Below are 15,020 nucleotides of genomic sequence, written 5' to 3'. Positions count from 1 at the left end.
AAACAGCCTGTGAACGGCTCGAGTTAAATGCAAGCTGAAACCAATAAAAATCTGTAGGATAGCATCTCATCTCATGTGTTTTATAAAAGTTGGATGAACTTTCCATCTGACTTGAAGGAATGTAATCTTTTCCAGATAGAACCTGGGTATTTGTTTGTTTTTTCAAGATACTGCTTAAGGATCAAGGCTTCACAGAGGGACAATGTTTAACGGGACACTGTAAAACAAAGCTCTTCCCACTCAGCTCCAGTGGCAAAGAGTCAATAAAAATTGCTTCTAGGAAAGAAGGAAAGTTCTGAAGTGCCTTGAGAAAACAGGGAGGGACGTGACAATGGATAGCGTTACTTGGGGGATCAGAACCGTAACTGAATGCGAGTCAGCTGCACAGTGGGAGAGGAGAGCTGCACTTGAACAGCTGTTACAGTTCAGGAAAGACTTAGGTTTCAGCAGACTGACAATACAAGCTCTTTCAGTTATTTCCCTTTTAAAGGCAAGTTGTTTGCCTCACATTACTCACTGCCCCTTCAGCTTTATATTTAACCCTGGCACTCCATGTAGCTAAACACACACACATTACCTGAAAGGAAACAATAGAGAATTTCTGATAACAAAAGCACATAAACACACCCGTAAAGCTTTGCGCATTGTACACGAGACTTCAGCAGTCAGCTCCCTCCTTGCACACCGGCTTTGAAGCAATCCTAATGGCTAAGTCCACAGTACTTCGTAGGCCACATTCCCAGTACGAGCCATTGTGTGAGTGGTGAGAAATAAGTTATTCCTGAAGGTAGGAAGCATCTGTCTAAATCCCCTGTGTTCCAGAAGGGAATCCAGATCTAACCTCAGCCAGACTTAAATTCTTACTATTTCAGTGCATGACTGTTGTAAGGAGAAAGGTTCTCCTCACCACAATCTACCTGGAGAACCAGATGGGGTGAAAAGACTTGAAGTATGTTATTAAGAGAAGCCCAACATGTCAGAGAAAGGACAGTGGTATCAGTGTCCATGTTCTCAAGGGGATCTGGTAATTAGACAGGCTCTCTCCAGAGGCACATGAACAGAAAAGCCATCTAAGGTGTTCCTGGTGATCAGAAGAGTAACGGGATGCTGGATCAACTCATAAGGTAAAGGCAACATCTATCTGGAAACTTTCACGGGAGAAAAGGGTGTAGAGAAGACAACAGGGGATTCCTGTCCGTATTCAGGACAGACATTTGAGGGAATGCGTAAGTTAACATGCAAGAGAGCACTCTACTACCTGTGTGCATGGCCACCACGAGGCATGGCTCCGAGCAGAACACTCTTCACATGTGGCTCAGTGAAGCTTTAGTGCTATAGATGGGGTGTGATAGTACCAAAAGCTAAAAATGCTGTTAGCTGCTGCAACTGTTGTCACACTGGATGACACAGGGAGCACATACACCTCAATTTGGGTGTAATTCCCAAAGAGTACGTTCTTTGTAAGAGGACAGAAACATACAGAGAGGTTGGTTTGCCAACTTGAAAGTAAGAACAGGAATTCGCAATAACCTACATAGACAAACATCCACAGCCTCTGAGGAGCACCTGTGAGACTTTCACCAAGGAAAACTCACTGAAGTGCTGAAAACCAGAGGGAGCAAGTGACTTGCCAAAGCTAAAAGCTCACTCGTCACTAGAACTGGGGCTAGGCACGGGGAAAGATCTGGAATCAGATGAGTCCCTGGCACCACTCAAAGATGGAAGATTTACACGGTTTAAGGAAAGGGGTTATGTTCCAGACAGACAATTAGATTTGGAAATTGGTACCACCAGCTACAAGGACCTAAAGAAAGTCTCCAAATGACTGCAAGACTTCTTCCAGCGAGTTTAGTTGTCAGCACACAGACTGGCAGTGGAAGTGGGCAGAAGCATACCCACTGTCTGCATTCATTCACTATCCATGTGTACCCACCCCCATGCCTCATAACCTTCATTTGAGTTACTGCAAGGTGGGTGGGATCAGATGGTCATATCAACTTCAGACAAGACAAAACAGGTCTGAAAGCAACCTAACCAAGGATGCACTTTATCTAACCCAACATGCTCACCTACCCTCTTCTTCACAGTCTGCAGTACTTGGAGTGGCCTCACCAGACAAGTGCCTACCACCAGAAAGTTTCTTATTTTTTAGAAAAGTTTTCCTTACTGTAACATCAAATCATAATTTCTATTCCTATGACCAGTGGGCAGAGAACAAATTATTTCTTCATTTCTACAGTAATTTCTTAAATACTGGAAAAAAATTCATCTTCCCTTAGTCTTCTCTTCTTTAGACAAAACCAACATTTCTTTTAGTCTTCTCTCATTAATCATGCTTTTAGGCCCCTCATCATGTGCTCTCCTCTGGAGTCTCCACAGTTGTCCACATCCCTTTTTGAAGTACAGTACTCAAAACTGGACACATGCCAGCAAAGTATTACTAATGCATGTAAAGCCAAGGGGTTATTTTGAGTTTTACAGAACAGTCATGCTCGTATACTGTTTATTTTCTTTTTAGCTGTGTAACACTGTTGTTTCCTGTTTAATGACTATTGATATATTCCTCCTCTTGGAACCACACAGGTCATTATTCCTATCTTCGTACTTTGAATTAACTAGAACAAATGACTTATTGGAAGAATGGCCTAAAAAGCATACAAATCAAGATTATCTGAGTTTCAACTTCATCCTTCAGTGTTTGTAAGCCCTTTAACACAACAGTCTCCTAAGCTCCCTTTCTGCTTAATTGCCAGTCACTTCTTAGTCTGCTATCTTTCCTCTTGCCATATATAGTATGAGATACAGTTAATGATCTCTACAATCCTAAATCAGCTGACTTAAGAATACAGGCAGACCTGGAGACATGGGGAAGGTAGAGATGTTGAGCAGGAAGGGCTTCCCTCTTCACCAGGGAAAGAAAAAGAATGCCTTGACATGACTGTCACCAGAAATTAAAGGAGTTACTCAAGCACTCAAACCAGACAGCTGAACAAACACTTTCACCAATGGAAAATGCGCCAGTGGTTAGCATGAAAAATCTGGCTTTATAACAGATTTCATTATACCATACATACTACTTCCAAGAGTGCATGCTGATGTCAATGGAAACAGATGCCTTGTCCTTGCAAATTACTCTGAGGAGTAAACTCCCTGGCACTGCTCTCCAACTCCTTCCATGTATCAGCAAATGTCCCAGTTCTGCAGGAAAGTTCCTTCCTTTTCTAAAAGATCAAAACACCTTTTCACACTCTCATCACTCTGCCTCCAGAGCATTGACTCCAGGCTTTCATCTTCTTGCTTTGACTAAATCCCACCCTAATCCTTGACTACCCTACAAAACCCTGGATGTGGCTGCTTGTGGGACTGTAATGCACCGAGTTCCCCACTCAGTGTGGAAATGGGAGATGCAAAGCAAGGTAATGATGTAAGTCGTAACTGCTGTAAAAGCAGAAGGGAAGGCTTTCCTAGAGCTGGTCATAGACAAGCTGTATATCTACCCCATTCACAGAACTCTGTCTTCCCACTGCAGTCTCCTCTCTAAAATCTCCCAGAATATTCCCAGTGGCAAGTGAAGCTTCCTGAAAGCAGCTGGTTCCTGTGTTATCCACATAAGAACTGGCCAGCTTCTGACAAATCATCTCTTTTTAAACTAACCTTTGAGCTCCAAAGCATAAAAGTCTAAACTGCCATGCTCTTGTGACTGTTTTTCTACTTGCAAAACCCCTCTTCTCTCTCCATTTTGTATTTCTTCAGTTGCAGCAGCAGGGCAGCTACAGACTTTACCTAAAATTTCAGCAGTGGATAATGTTTTCACGATATAGAAGCAGTATTAAACGATTTTTAATTATTTCAGAATCTACTTGCACAAGGAAATTCTCAAATACCAACTTTAAGAAGTTTACTGAGAATAAGGGAACAAGTGCTTGTGCAGTAGAAATACACTATCCCCACAGGTTAAGGTAAAGAGGAGAAGCAGGAAGCAACTCCCTTACCATGCCTAAGGAATGGGCAAATGCTGCCTCTTTCTTTCCTAAGAAAGAGGTGGAACTGTTTTCAAAACAATAAGAAAAGGAGCAAAGCACATGTTAAACCCAACTACTCTTTATGTTTGTTGCTTCTACCTGACCAGTGAAGAAAGGGGAGAAGAACATCACTGGCTACATTACATGAGAAAAAACTGAAAGCTAAATGGCAGGTATAGAGACAGATGAAGACATGTTACTTCACACCAGCACTAGTTTAGCTGAACTGTATCCTGCAGAAAATCCATTCCAGGGTCTCCTTTTCATTCACCTACATTACAATCAAATTAGATGGATGTTTAATAAATTGTTGGTGCAACGATTATCAACAACTGATAATCACTGGCCTAACACTGTTCCCTCTGCATAATCCTCACTGATTTCCATGCCTTTTGGATATGTTTAATTTGAGGGTTAACTAATTAGAGCTGCTTTTGGCCTCAACTGCCAAGATCACTTCCATACAGAATAGTGGTTGAAAAATTGCATCTGTCTCAGCGATGACTGTGCTACATAAACACTGACTGGGTTGTGAAACCAGAGAAGCCATTCAGCTGTGGATATTTGAAACACCACTCTTATCTTTAACATTCCCAGGGTATTAAGATGATTAACTGGCCAGTGGTCCTTATTCACTGGGAGAAATGTTGTTTTACTGCTAAGACAACTCATTCGATAAAGCCTTGCTTGTATCTGGGGTCCTTCACAGATTTCTAGCCTGAGAACTTCTAACCATGTTTTTTAAAGCTATTGGATTTAACAACCACCAGTATATCTATATACTAGTTACTCTTCAAGGCAGGATATATATATCTATGCCTATACATTTCAAGACTACTATTTTATATAAGCAAGTTACATGGTTTAGTGTGAGGTGTCCCTGCCCATGGCAGGGGGGTTGGAACTAGAGGATCTTAAGGTCCTTTCCAACCCTAACTATTCTATCATTCTATACTGAAATTGTGTACATACAATTCTAACATTTCCTCACTTTGAGATTATTACCTAACATGGGGGAGGAAAAGAAGTTTTGTACATACTTTCTTCAGTTTAAAACCAAAATGAAACTCAAAAGCCTCACCCAGTCTGCTATCACATCAGGTCACAATGACATAACATGTTCAAAAACTAAACTGGAGCCTTCAGACACACTGCATTAATGTTTCCTCTTGAGCAAACTGAGTAGTAATTGGTAACAGCAACAGCCTCATCTTCTAGATAGACACGTCCGGAGAGGGGGAGAGAAATACACACCCTGACAATGAATTGTACAACTGTTTTCTAATGCAGGAAACAGCAAGACTTGGGATTCCTATGTTCAAGTTTAAATTCATTAGAAGAATGTTTCCAGTAATCACAGGCACCTTTCCATTTACTCTGCTCCTCCATGCTCCGGCTGCTTCTGCTCTTCTCCTAGCTATCTCCCACCCATCATTTCTGCACTGTTTAACTTCTATACTGTACATTTATAAATATGCTGTATACCCCTTTTACTTCCCCCTCCCACCCAACAGAGACAGACAGAAAACTTTTCATTATGTTTTTTAACAGACATTCCCTGGCAATTTATTATATGTGACAATACAAGCCAATAAAGCAATGGGTCAAATTCAGCCCTGGATTACCTCCCATAAACTCACCGGAATAATGCTGAGAATGAATTTGGCTCCAAGGCTTCTATTAGAGAAGCAGTTGTTAGCATTCACAAGTCATTTACTAAACAAAATGAAAAAGTCATCTGGTAACAGAGGGAGTACAACGGCACAAGGAAACATTTGAACCTGAAACAGATGAAATAAGAAGCAGCCAAGAGCAATAAATTCTTAAGGAAACATAGCTGCCTTTGACTAAGGCCAGACAGACATTTATTGGAAGCCAAGATTAGTAAGCCTTACCACTTATAGTTACGTGATCATCTTTGGAGGCACTCTGCATTTCTTTTAACTGAATCTCTGAGCTCACATCCACTTTCCTTCCAGACAACTGTAAATAGGCTTTGAGAGAGGCAGGTACCTTGACTGTAATTGAACCTGGTATAAATTTAAATGAAAGCTAGTTAGTTTAACATTCAGATCCAAGCACAAAACGTACAATTCAGGTAACTTGAATCAAATTGTTTGGTTTGGAGTTTTGGGGGTTTTTGTAAGAGCCTTCACATACTGTAACCTCTTTTTTTGTCTCTGAAAAGATAAATGAAGATAATGCCATTTACCATAACCAGGATACTGCATGTCATACAGTTATCATACAGTTACATGCAGTTGTCATAACTGAACATGAGCCGGCAGTGTGCACGCAGCCCAGAAAGCCAACCGTATCCTGGGCTGCACCAAAAGGAGCGTGACCAGCAGGTTGAAGGAGGTGATCCTGCCCCTCTACTCTGCTCTTGTGAGACCTCACTTGGAGTGTTGTGTGCAGTTCTGGTGTCCTCAACATCAAAAGGACATGGAACTGTTGGAACAAGTCCAGAGAAGGGCCACGAGGATGATCAGGGGACTGGAGCACCTCCTGTATGAAGACGGGCTGAGACAGTTGGGGCTGTTGAGCCTGGAGAAGAGAAGGCTGCGTGGAGACCTCCTAGCAGCCTTCCAGTATCTGAAGGGGGCCTATAGGGATGCTGGGCAGGGACCCTTCATTAGGGACTGTAGTGATAGGACAAGGGGTAACAAGTTAAAACTTAAACAGGGGAAGTTTAGACTGGATATAAGGAAGAAATTCTTTCCTGTTAGGGTGGTGAGGCACTGGAACGGGTTGCCCAGGGAAGTTGTGAATGCTCCATCCCTGGCGGTGTTCAAGGCCGGGTTGGACAGAGCCTTGGGTGAGATAGTTTAGGGCGAGATGCCCCTGCCCATGGCAGGGGGGTTGGAACTTGATGATCTTAAGGTCCTTTCCAACCCTAACAATTCTATGATTCTATGTCACATGGAGAAAGCGGTGTCACAGTATTTCATTGGCAGACATGAAAATTAACATTGACATACACTGCTGCTAGCAACAGCTCTTGGTAGAGGATCTTATTATAGGAATGATCAAGGGAAGGAAATCTAATACATCTCACAAGTATTATGACTTCAGCTTCATCTTCTAGTTGCCTATTTACATTCCTGAGCAAGGACAGGGGATCAGATTTGATGATTAATCCATGGCACATTAAGAAGGAATTGCTCCTCTTGAATGATGAGTTGCTGCTTACACACTGTTAATGCAGCAATTGTCTTTGCTTTACTGCCCAGGGCCAGCTGTTCACATCCTTGAACAGATGCAGTCTCAAAAATGACTAACCAGCTTATACTACGTATCACAAAAATGTAAACTACTGACAAAACTGAAGTGTTGGTAACACGAATAATTCTACCCTTGAGGTTAAAACCAGAAATTCTGACTTCTGTTTCTCCTAAATATGTGCTTCTATGCACCTGAAACAGGCTGCCCAAGCGGATTGTGGAGCCTCCCTTTCAGGAGACATTCAAAACCTGCCTGGACACGTTTCTGTGTAACCTGCTCTAGGTCTAAAAAGCCTGACGTAACAACTAGTGGTCAGAAAGCAACCCTAGCTGTGCAATTTAAATTCAGCAGAATCACTTGCTTGTGACAGTCCTGACAAACTACTAACTGTTAGTATAGTTGGGCCTAAATTTTGCTGGAGCCACAAAAGCCTTAGGATAAGAAAGGTCTTCATCGCTGGGTCCTCCTTGGAGAGTTTCTCAGTGATGTGACTCATAAAATCCAACACACATGCAGTTAATTTATCACGAATGGGACATTTTCTACACTGCAGCTGTCAGCAGCTACACTGAATTTACAGGGTAAATGAAAACAGAACTTCATTAACTTTGTCTTTACTAAACTGGGCTGCCAGAAGGGATGTCAGGCAATGTTTTGAAAATAACATTAATTAGCTTTTATGAAATATGTTTGTCTTTCCTACAAACTCAAAGAAATATTAACTTAGCAATAAGTGATCCAAAATGTAACTAAGAAATATATAAAAATAAATTACTTTGCACTAAAGAACCAGAACAGCTGGTGCAGAAGAATGGCACATAAGTTATTTCAATGCATTTCCTTCATTATTCTGAGTAACTGCTAGGTTTTAACTCAGCACAGACATTGTCTCACAGACAAGAGAAGGGTACCAAATACCATGTTCAATTAAAACACCTGCAGTGCCTGACTTGATGTTAAAGTATAAAAACACTGTAGTGTGTGGGCTTTTTCTTTCAAAACTAAGACTAACAAGATGTATTCAGGGCTTGGTCATTCACAGTATCGTATCTCATGAACAGTAAAACTATGAATCTGACTTTAGGTGTGAGCTTTTACTTAAGAAGTGAAATTCTAGTGAGTAATCAGGAGAAAAAAGGGAAGACTGGGTAGGGCCTTTCATCCTTGTTTTTCTGCCTTCCAATTTCAGGAACAGGACATTCTAACCAGTAAAGGTGGGAAAAAGAAATGTAAATGTGTGTCAGTTGTCACTCTGCACACACACGTATCAGCATCATGGAATAAACTGTGCTCAAGGCAAAGGAAGACTGCATACAAGTCAACTGTGCAGGATTCTGCTGGGTACACTGCCAGGAAAAAAAGCATTGAAAACCACAAATATTCTGTAATCCATATTAAGTACCATTGCCCCTTAGAGTTTAGTTAGTGTATTATCAGTATATACACCTTCTAATAATGAGATAAAACAGAATATAGATAACCAACAATCACAAGCCATGTTGCTTTTCAGACAGACAGAAACAAAAAAACCCTAACCCTTACCCCTTTTTATTTTACATCATAAGCTTGAACAACAACAACAAAAATCTTTGGTTTAGTTTCCTAACCTTTCTGGGATTTCAGATCCACTTTTCTTAACTGACTGACATAAACATCTATCGTCCCATGATGTGTAGAAGCTTTTAGACTTCCATCTGATGAATCTAAGGAAAATAAAATAAATTAGAATCTTGTCTATCGTTCATCCTTTAAAATAAACATTTACCAGAATCTTTCTTTGTATTTGAATTTTGACAGTTCTTCTGTGTTTGAGAAGTAACATATTTACTGAATGTCAGGTTTCTCTTAGAAAAACAGGTTTCTGGGCAAAACTGATCTCCGCAGTCCCCAGCTGTGGCACAGACACATCCCAGGGCCATAGCGCTGCAGCTGCTACTGGACTTGTAGCATCTACAAGGCCACAGTAACACTTGCCTCTTTCTACAAGGATGAGTTTATCTTTGTGTGAAGATCAAGCATAGACTTTGAACACTCAGATCTATTTTAGACGCCGAAAGAGTTCATTTGCTCATTCTCTACACAGGGAGAACTTTACCCATGCAAACAACAAGCAGTTGTGCACTATAACATCTCCTTACAAAGAAGAACTGTGTGTCAGGCTTTGTAAAGGCTCATGCACTACACATATGAATTTTAAATGAATGTTTAAGATAACCATTGCACTTTAATATACATAGGAAACCACCATTTGATCTTTGCCCTAGAACAGAGATGCGTGTATTTTTTTCTGTACCTTGTTAGCTGAAATTTATAACAAAACTCCTTGAAGAAACATTTTTTACCACTAAAAAGCCTTTAAGAAGCCTAAACTGTATACTTGAGAAGTAGCCTTTAATTACTTGCAATGCATTCCAATATTAAATATACAAATTCCTATAAAATTACAGTGAAGTTTCAAAGAGTCAACTTCTCAACTACTGAACAGATCTATAGCTCATAAAAATTACAAAGAAATGATGAAGCAACGCTAGAGAGGCATAAAAAATTAACTATGTACCCAAGCAAACGGCAGTCAGTGAAATATCTTTTTAGATACCATGTTAGAAATGAAAATATCGCCAAGAAATCTTGAAATACTGGTAGAAACTGGTTTTCTTAGCTTCTGGATGTGCACAGAAAAGGAAACAGAGTCAGGCTTTCAGAACTAAAATAACAAAAGCAAACCTGAATGACACTTTCAATTTTAGAAAGTAAAAACATTCATGAAAGAATTAACTTGATGAATCATAACAAGGATATCTAGCATTAACACCTTACCCTTGCCACCCCAGTTTCAACTCTAAGCAAACTCATCTGGTGCTTTTCTGATTCCAGATCTCAAGCACAGATGTTGAAGATCAGTGTGTCATATACAACAGTAAAAACATGGAAAAAAGGATTATTACTATCCAACAGCTAAAACTGATTTCTTTGGAAAGGAAAGTAATTAAAAAGTAATTAAGAAGTAGCCAATCCATATTTAGTCAGCTGAGAAGCTGAGAGACTGTCTTTGCCTAAAAAGAACACAGTGACAACTAGAACTGAGTGTTTCTGCCATCTCAACAGATTTTATGTTGAAGCAGCTGTGCTACAAGTCTGAAGAAAAAAACCCCAAACATTAACTCTTCATTAAATGAAAATTAATGAACTGGAAAAAAGGTTTTCCTTGTGTGACAATGAAACCTTTTATTGATCACTTTTAAAAAGGTTGTTCATGGTAAATTTGAAAGGTAAAGTCATTAAAACAGCAACATCTGATATGAATCAACATTTTTGAGTATTTTTAGTAGTGATAGCTTGACATGTTCTTCTAAAAGCTACTTCTGCAGATATTCCTAAACAAATTTAAAAGCCAATCTCAGAGCATCCACATAATCTCAACAGAGGTTTTTTTTTGGCAATGGGAAATATTCAGACCCCGACTCTTCTGCTATAAACAAAACACGCAATTAGTTCTTTTATCTGCACTAGGAAGAAAGAAGAGTCCCCAGTGATAGGACAGAGACCCTCTGAAGGCAGAACAACTGCTAACATTCAGTACACTGCCACCAGCTGATGGTGCTCTGCAGGGACCAGTGTTTATTCAGCAAATCCTTCTTCCCACTGTTCACATGCAAAAGCAGCCCTTGTGAGATTCTTCACAGTGGAAAGATGCCTTTTGCAAACCTAGCAGCCCCACTGCAAGACAGAAAAAAGCGTTCTTCTCTAGATTTTTAGTTTATATGTATATAAAAATACAATAAATGTAAATATTTATATACATATCAGTTATTCTTTAGCAAGAGACTGAATTCTGTTTGCAGAAGGCACAAACAAATAAAGGATGCAGGAAGACGGAGTAGGTACAGGTTCACCAAGGCACAGATTTACCTGTAAAGTGAAGAAAAAAAAACAAACCAAAAAACAAAAAAACAAACCAAGAACAAAACCACCCCAAACCTCCCCCCCAAAAACAAATAAACCCACAAAAACCAAAGAAAAACAACTCTGAGGACAAGCAGAATGCCTTTCCATTGGGGAACACTGTTTTGGGAGGATGACATGCCAGATTTCAACTCCCAGATTGTACCACTAAATAGAATGCTTCATAAGACAGAAGAAATGTAAGAACCTTGGCAGCATTAACCAAACACTAAAGCTGACAATACCTGCCTAACTTTGATCTATGGAGATAAAGTGTATTTTACAGAAACAACTGAATATGAGTTATGGAGAGAATTTTATGGATGATTATTAAATACAAATGTTAAGAATGCCAAAAGACAAGTTGCTCATCACTTCTGCAAATCTATTAATGATGACGCTTAAATTTTGTGTCTAACTCCAAACAAATGAGAAGGGGGGGAAAGAGAAATGGATTAAAAACAGCAAAGATGAGGTTATGTAAGAAAAAGGGCCAAATTTAAATAAAATACTTCCATAAGAAAAATTACCCTATATTAAGTAACACAGTCTGATAGGATAAAATGCATAACTTAAATATAAAGGAGACAATACATATTTTACAGTTATGACAGAACAAACCTAGGGCAATTTATCTTTAATAATATACCCAGTGTTAGCTGAGAACAATGTGAATAACTGAAGTCAAAAACAAGGAAAAGAGCATACAGTTTGAATTCAGGCTTTGCTAAGGACTGACGGCTCAAGGGGAAATGAACCGTTCTACTGGGAATGGAACAGATGGTCACTCTTGAGCAACTTCAGCTATTTGAGAATTTACTAGCACAGGAAGAGAAAAAAAGCATTGAAGCAAGATGCCCTTGACAAGCTTTTGTTAAGCTTTATGAAAAATAAATACAGCCTGAAAAATAAGACCTAAGCCACATCACTTGAGAAAGACTATGCAATTAAAGATCACTGGAAAGTCCACAAGGGTGACTAAACTGAACATCCTTTGCAACATTTCGTATCTCTTCTTCCTTCATTTTATGAAGTACTGATGAAAGGATTAAAAAGTGATCTTTCCTTAAATCTAAGCAAAAACATATTTACTTTTCCTAATAGCACATAACAACTGACCTTCCTCGTGTTAAAAATCGGTGACAAAACTGGTTTTCAACAGGAAAACACAAAATATTATGATGCAGTTAAAGACAGAAAAAAATGTAAGATTCTAACGAATCTGAAGTGGGAGGAAGATTTAATTCCTACTTAACTGGCTGCCTAGTATAATGTGTTGATAAAGAGTGGTTAATTTTCTCATATTAGAACAATCTTCTAAAGCCATCACATGAAAAATGAGAAACCGAAATGTATGTTAAATAGACTAATTTCACATACCACTAAATTATCATTAGCAGTCCTTACCACACTCATCATCCTGGCAAAACAAATGATGTAACACAGAAAGCAAATGAATCTCTCATGAAAACAACTCCTTTGCTAACTAAATTGTCTAGATGATCCTTTTATTGCTAAATGATCCAATTTCTACCTTGATTTTAAAGTTGTATCTGTTGGTTTTAAAGGCCATAGTCTTTTCTGGGTAACTTACTCTGTTCTGAAAAAAATCACTATATGCCTCAATGCCGCATCATAATACAACATGCCAAGTACATCTTCCCCTTGATAAGCCTCTGACCTACTACACATCATAAGGGATCTTCCTCGAGTATCTATCCATGCTGTCCACATGTATCCACAGACTATCACTCTGTGTTAACCATTTCTGCAAACCACTTAGCTGTATGTCTCTACTTTTTCCTTGCCAGAATAAGTCCCTGCTGCCCATAAGCTGGTTAAGAACAATCTTCCCCTCCAAAACAACCACCATAAGCTCTGTGATTTCTGACTACAGAAGATTCATTTCTACAATGAATAACTGGGATAAATGTAAATAATCCAGTAAGGAAAAGCCATGGGTTTTGGAGCTGGTAGGGGAAAATTTGTCTTGGCAGCAAAGTAGAGAATACATAATTAGACCATACCAATAACACTGAGAAATAAGCAAACTCTAGCAGGACCGAACATGAGCCAGCAGCGTGCCCTGGCACAAAAGAAGTCAAATAGTATCCTTGGCAGTATTAACTGAAGCATGGCCAGTTATTAAGCAGTTATTAAGGGGAGGGATTATGCCGCTCTACTCAGCACTTATTACACTACACCTAGAACACAGCATCCAGTGTTGGGGCTCCCAAAAGAGGACAGGCATCAATAAACTGGAGTAAATCCAGCAGAGAAGCATCAACATAGGCAGGCTATGGAACACCCCACTCCTCAGCCTCTCCTGATAGGGAAGGGCTTGCCCAGCCTGGAGAACAGATTGCTTCAGGACCTGACAGCAGCCCCCTGATATCTGCAAGGAGGTGATCAAGAATACAAAGCCAGACTCCTCAGAGTGGTGCATGATGAGAGCATGGCAGACCAAAAATCTATTGAAAAAAAGAGAGCTTTAGTTTGGATAGAAGGAATAATCTTTTCAACCCTGAGGACAACCAAGCAGTTTGTCAGAGTGGCTGTACAGTCTCCATCCTTGGAGATTTTCCAAACCATGGGATAAAGTCCTGAGCAACCTCACAGCTTACATGGCTTTGAGCAAGAGGCTGGGGATTAGAGACTGCTTGATTAAGGGAGCTGAACACGATGACCTCTAGAAGTCCCTTCCAACCTCAAACATTCTATGTTTCTGCAACTTCCTGAGGTCTCTTCCAACCCGAGTTTTCCTATGAATTTACTGAATAAAAACTTAGAAGATTAAGCTAGTTCTAAACACGAAGTACTCAGTTACTCTTTCTAAGATAATTCAGATTTATAATGACTAGTTTAAATAGCAACTTAGAATCACAGAATGGTTTGGGTTAGAAAGGACCTGAAGATCATCTAGTTCCAATCCCCCTAGCCATGGGCTGGAATACCACACACCAAACCGTTTCACCCAAGACTCTGTCCAACCTGGCACCTTCAACACTGCCAGGGATGGAGCAATCACAACTTAAACTAGAAGTAAAAATAGCTCTGGTTGTTTCAAACTATGAAGTCATTCAAAGTCCACAGAACATCTGATACAAGTAGGAAGCTTCTAATACAGGGTTGGAAAACAATGTCAGTGACTAATAACACCAAAATAAAGTAAAAATATTCTATGAATAATAACAAAAGCAGAAGATTAGAGAAGAGCACTGGTTTCCTTTTTTTAATGCAGAATTTTACAAGCATAAGAAACTGTCAAGCAAGCAGCTTATAGTTTCCCTAAAACATTTTGAAGAAAAAAAAAATCCATCACTCTCAAGTTTGACTTGTAAATAAATCTTTCAAAAGCAAAGGATACATCCCCAAACTGATTTTTTCTCCAAACTGATAAAATTCTATCTCCAGTGAAGTAAATAACCACATCCCTATGAAAACCCAGCCAAGGAAGTTGGAAGATTTTGTTTTGTTCTTCCTATTTCTATCAAAAAAGTCCCTGTCAGGTCTCCTGACAATCAACAAGCTACCTTGTAGCATGTGTTTGTCATATACAAAAACCTTCCACTTAAAACTTTACATTTTCTTTTTCAAGTTTAGAGTTGAACCACTGAATGTTAGAAGTCTTTTATCTTTGGAAAAAAACATAAAAATCTAAAGTATGTTTAATGCTCTTCAGGAAAAGATTAAGTCTAACTAGTGCTTTCAGTACTGAAACTCAAATTTATTCAACTCTTAGATGTGTCTTAATATTTAAGTGGAACCTGGTTAATTAAGGAAAATTATTACCATGTAGTTGACAGAAAAAGCTATCTCCTGTGGTAAGAA

General features: G+C 39.4%; 1 protein-coding gene across 1 annotated transcript in view; it reads right to left on the bottom strand.

The window, feature by feature from the left end:
- Positions 1 to 15,020, bottom strand: part of FAM185A (family with sequence similarity 185 member A) — a 41,389-nt gene that overhangs the window by 4,002 nt on the left and 22,367 nt on the right. Inside the window, exons 6-7 of the mRNA XM_061467375.1 lie at positions 8,855 to 8,950; positions 5,918 to 6,052 (exon numbers count right to left, since the gene is read on the bottom strand). Of these exons, the coding sequence (XP_061323359.1) occupies positions 5,918 to 6,052; positions 8,855 to 8,950 (231 nt within the window). The remainder of the gene's footprint in view (positions 1 to 5,917; positions 6,053 to 8,854; positions 8,951 to 15,020) is intronic.

This window comes from Pezoporus flaviventris, unplaced genomic scaffold (assembly GCF_033815535.1).
Source record: "Pezoporus flaviventris isolate CSIRO_AGI_PZ_B2104156 unplaced genomic scaffold, CSIRO_AGI_Pfla_v1 ptg000045l, whole genome shotgun sequence".
NCBI classification, from domain to species: Eukaryota; Metazoa; Chordata; class Aves; order Psittaciformes; family Psittacidae; genus Pezoporus; species Pezoporus flaviventris.
The sequence above is the reverse complement of the archived record's forward strand: the minus strand, read 5'-3'. Positions and strand labels throughout refer to the sequence as shown.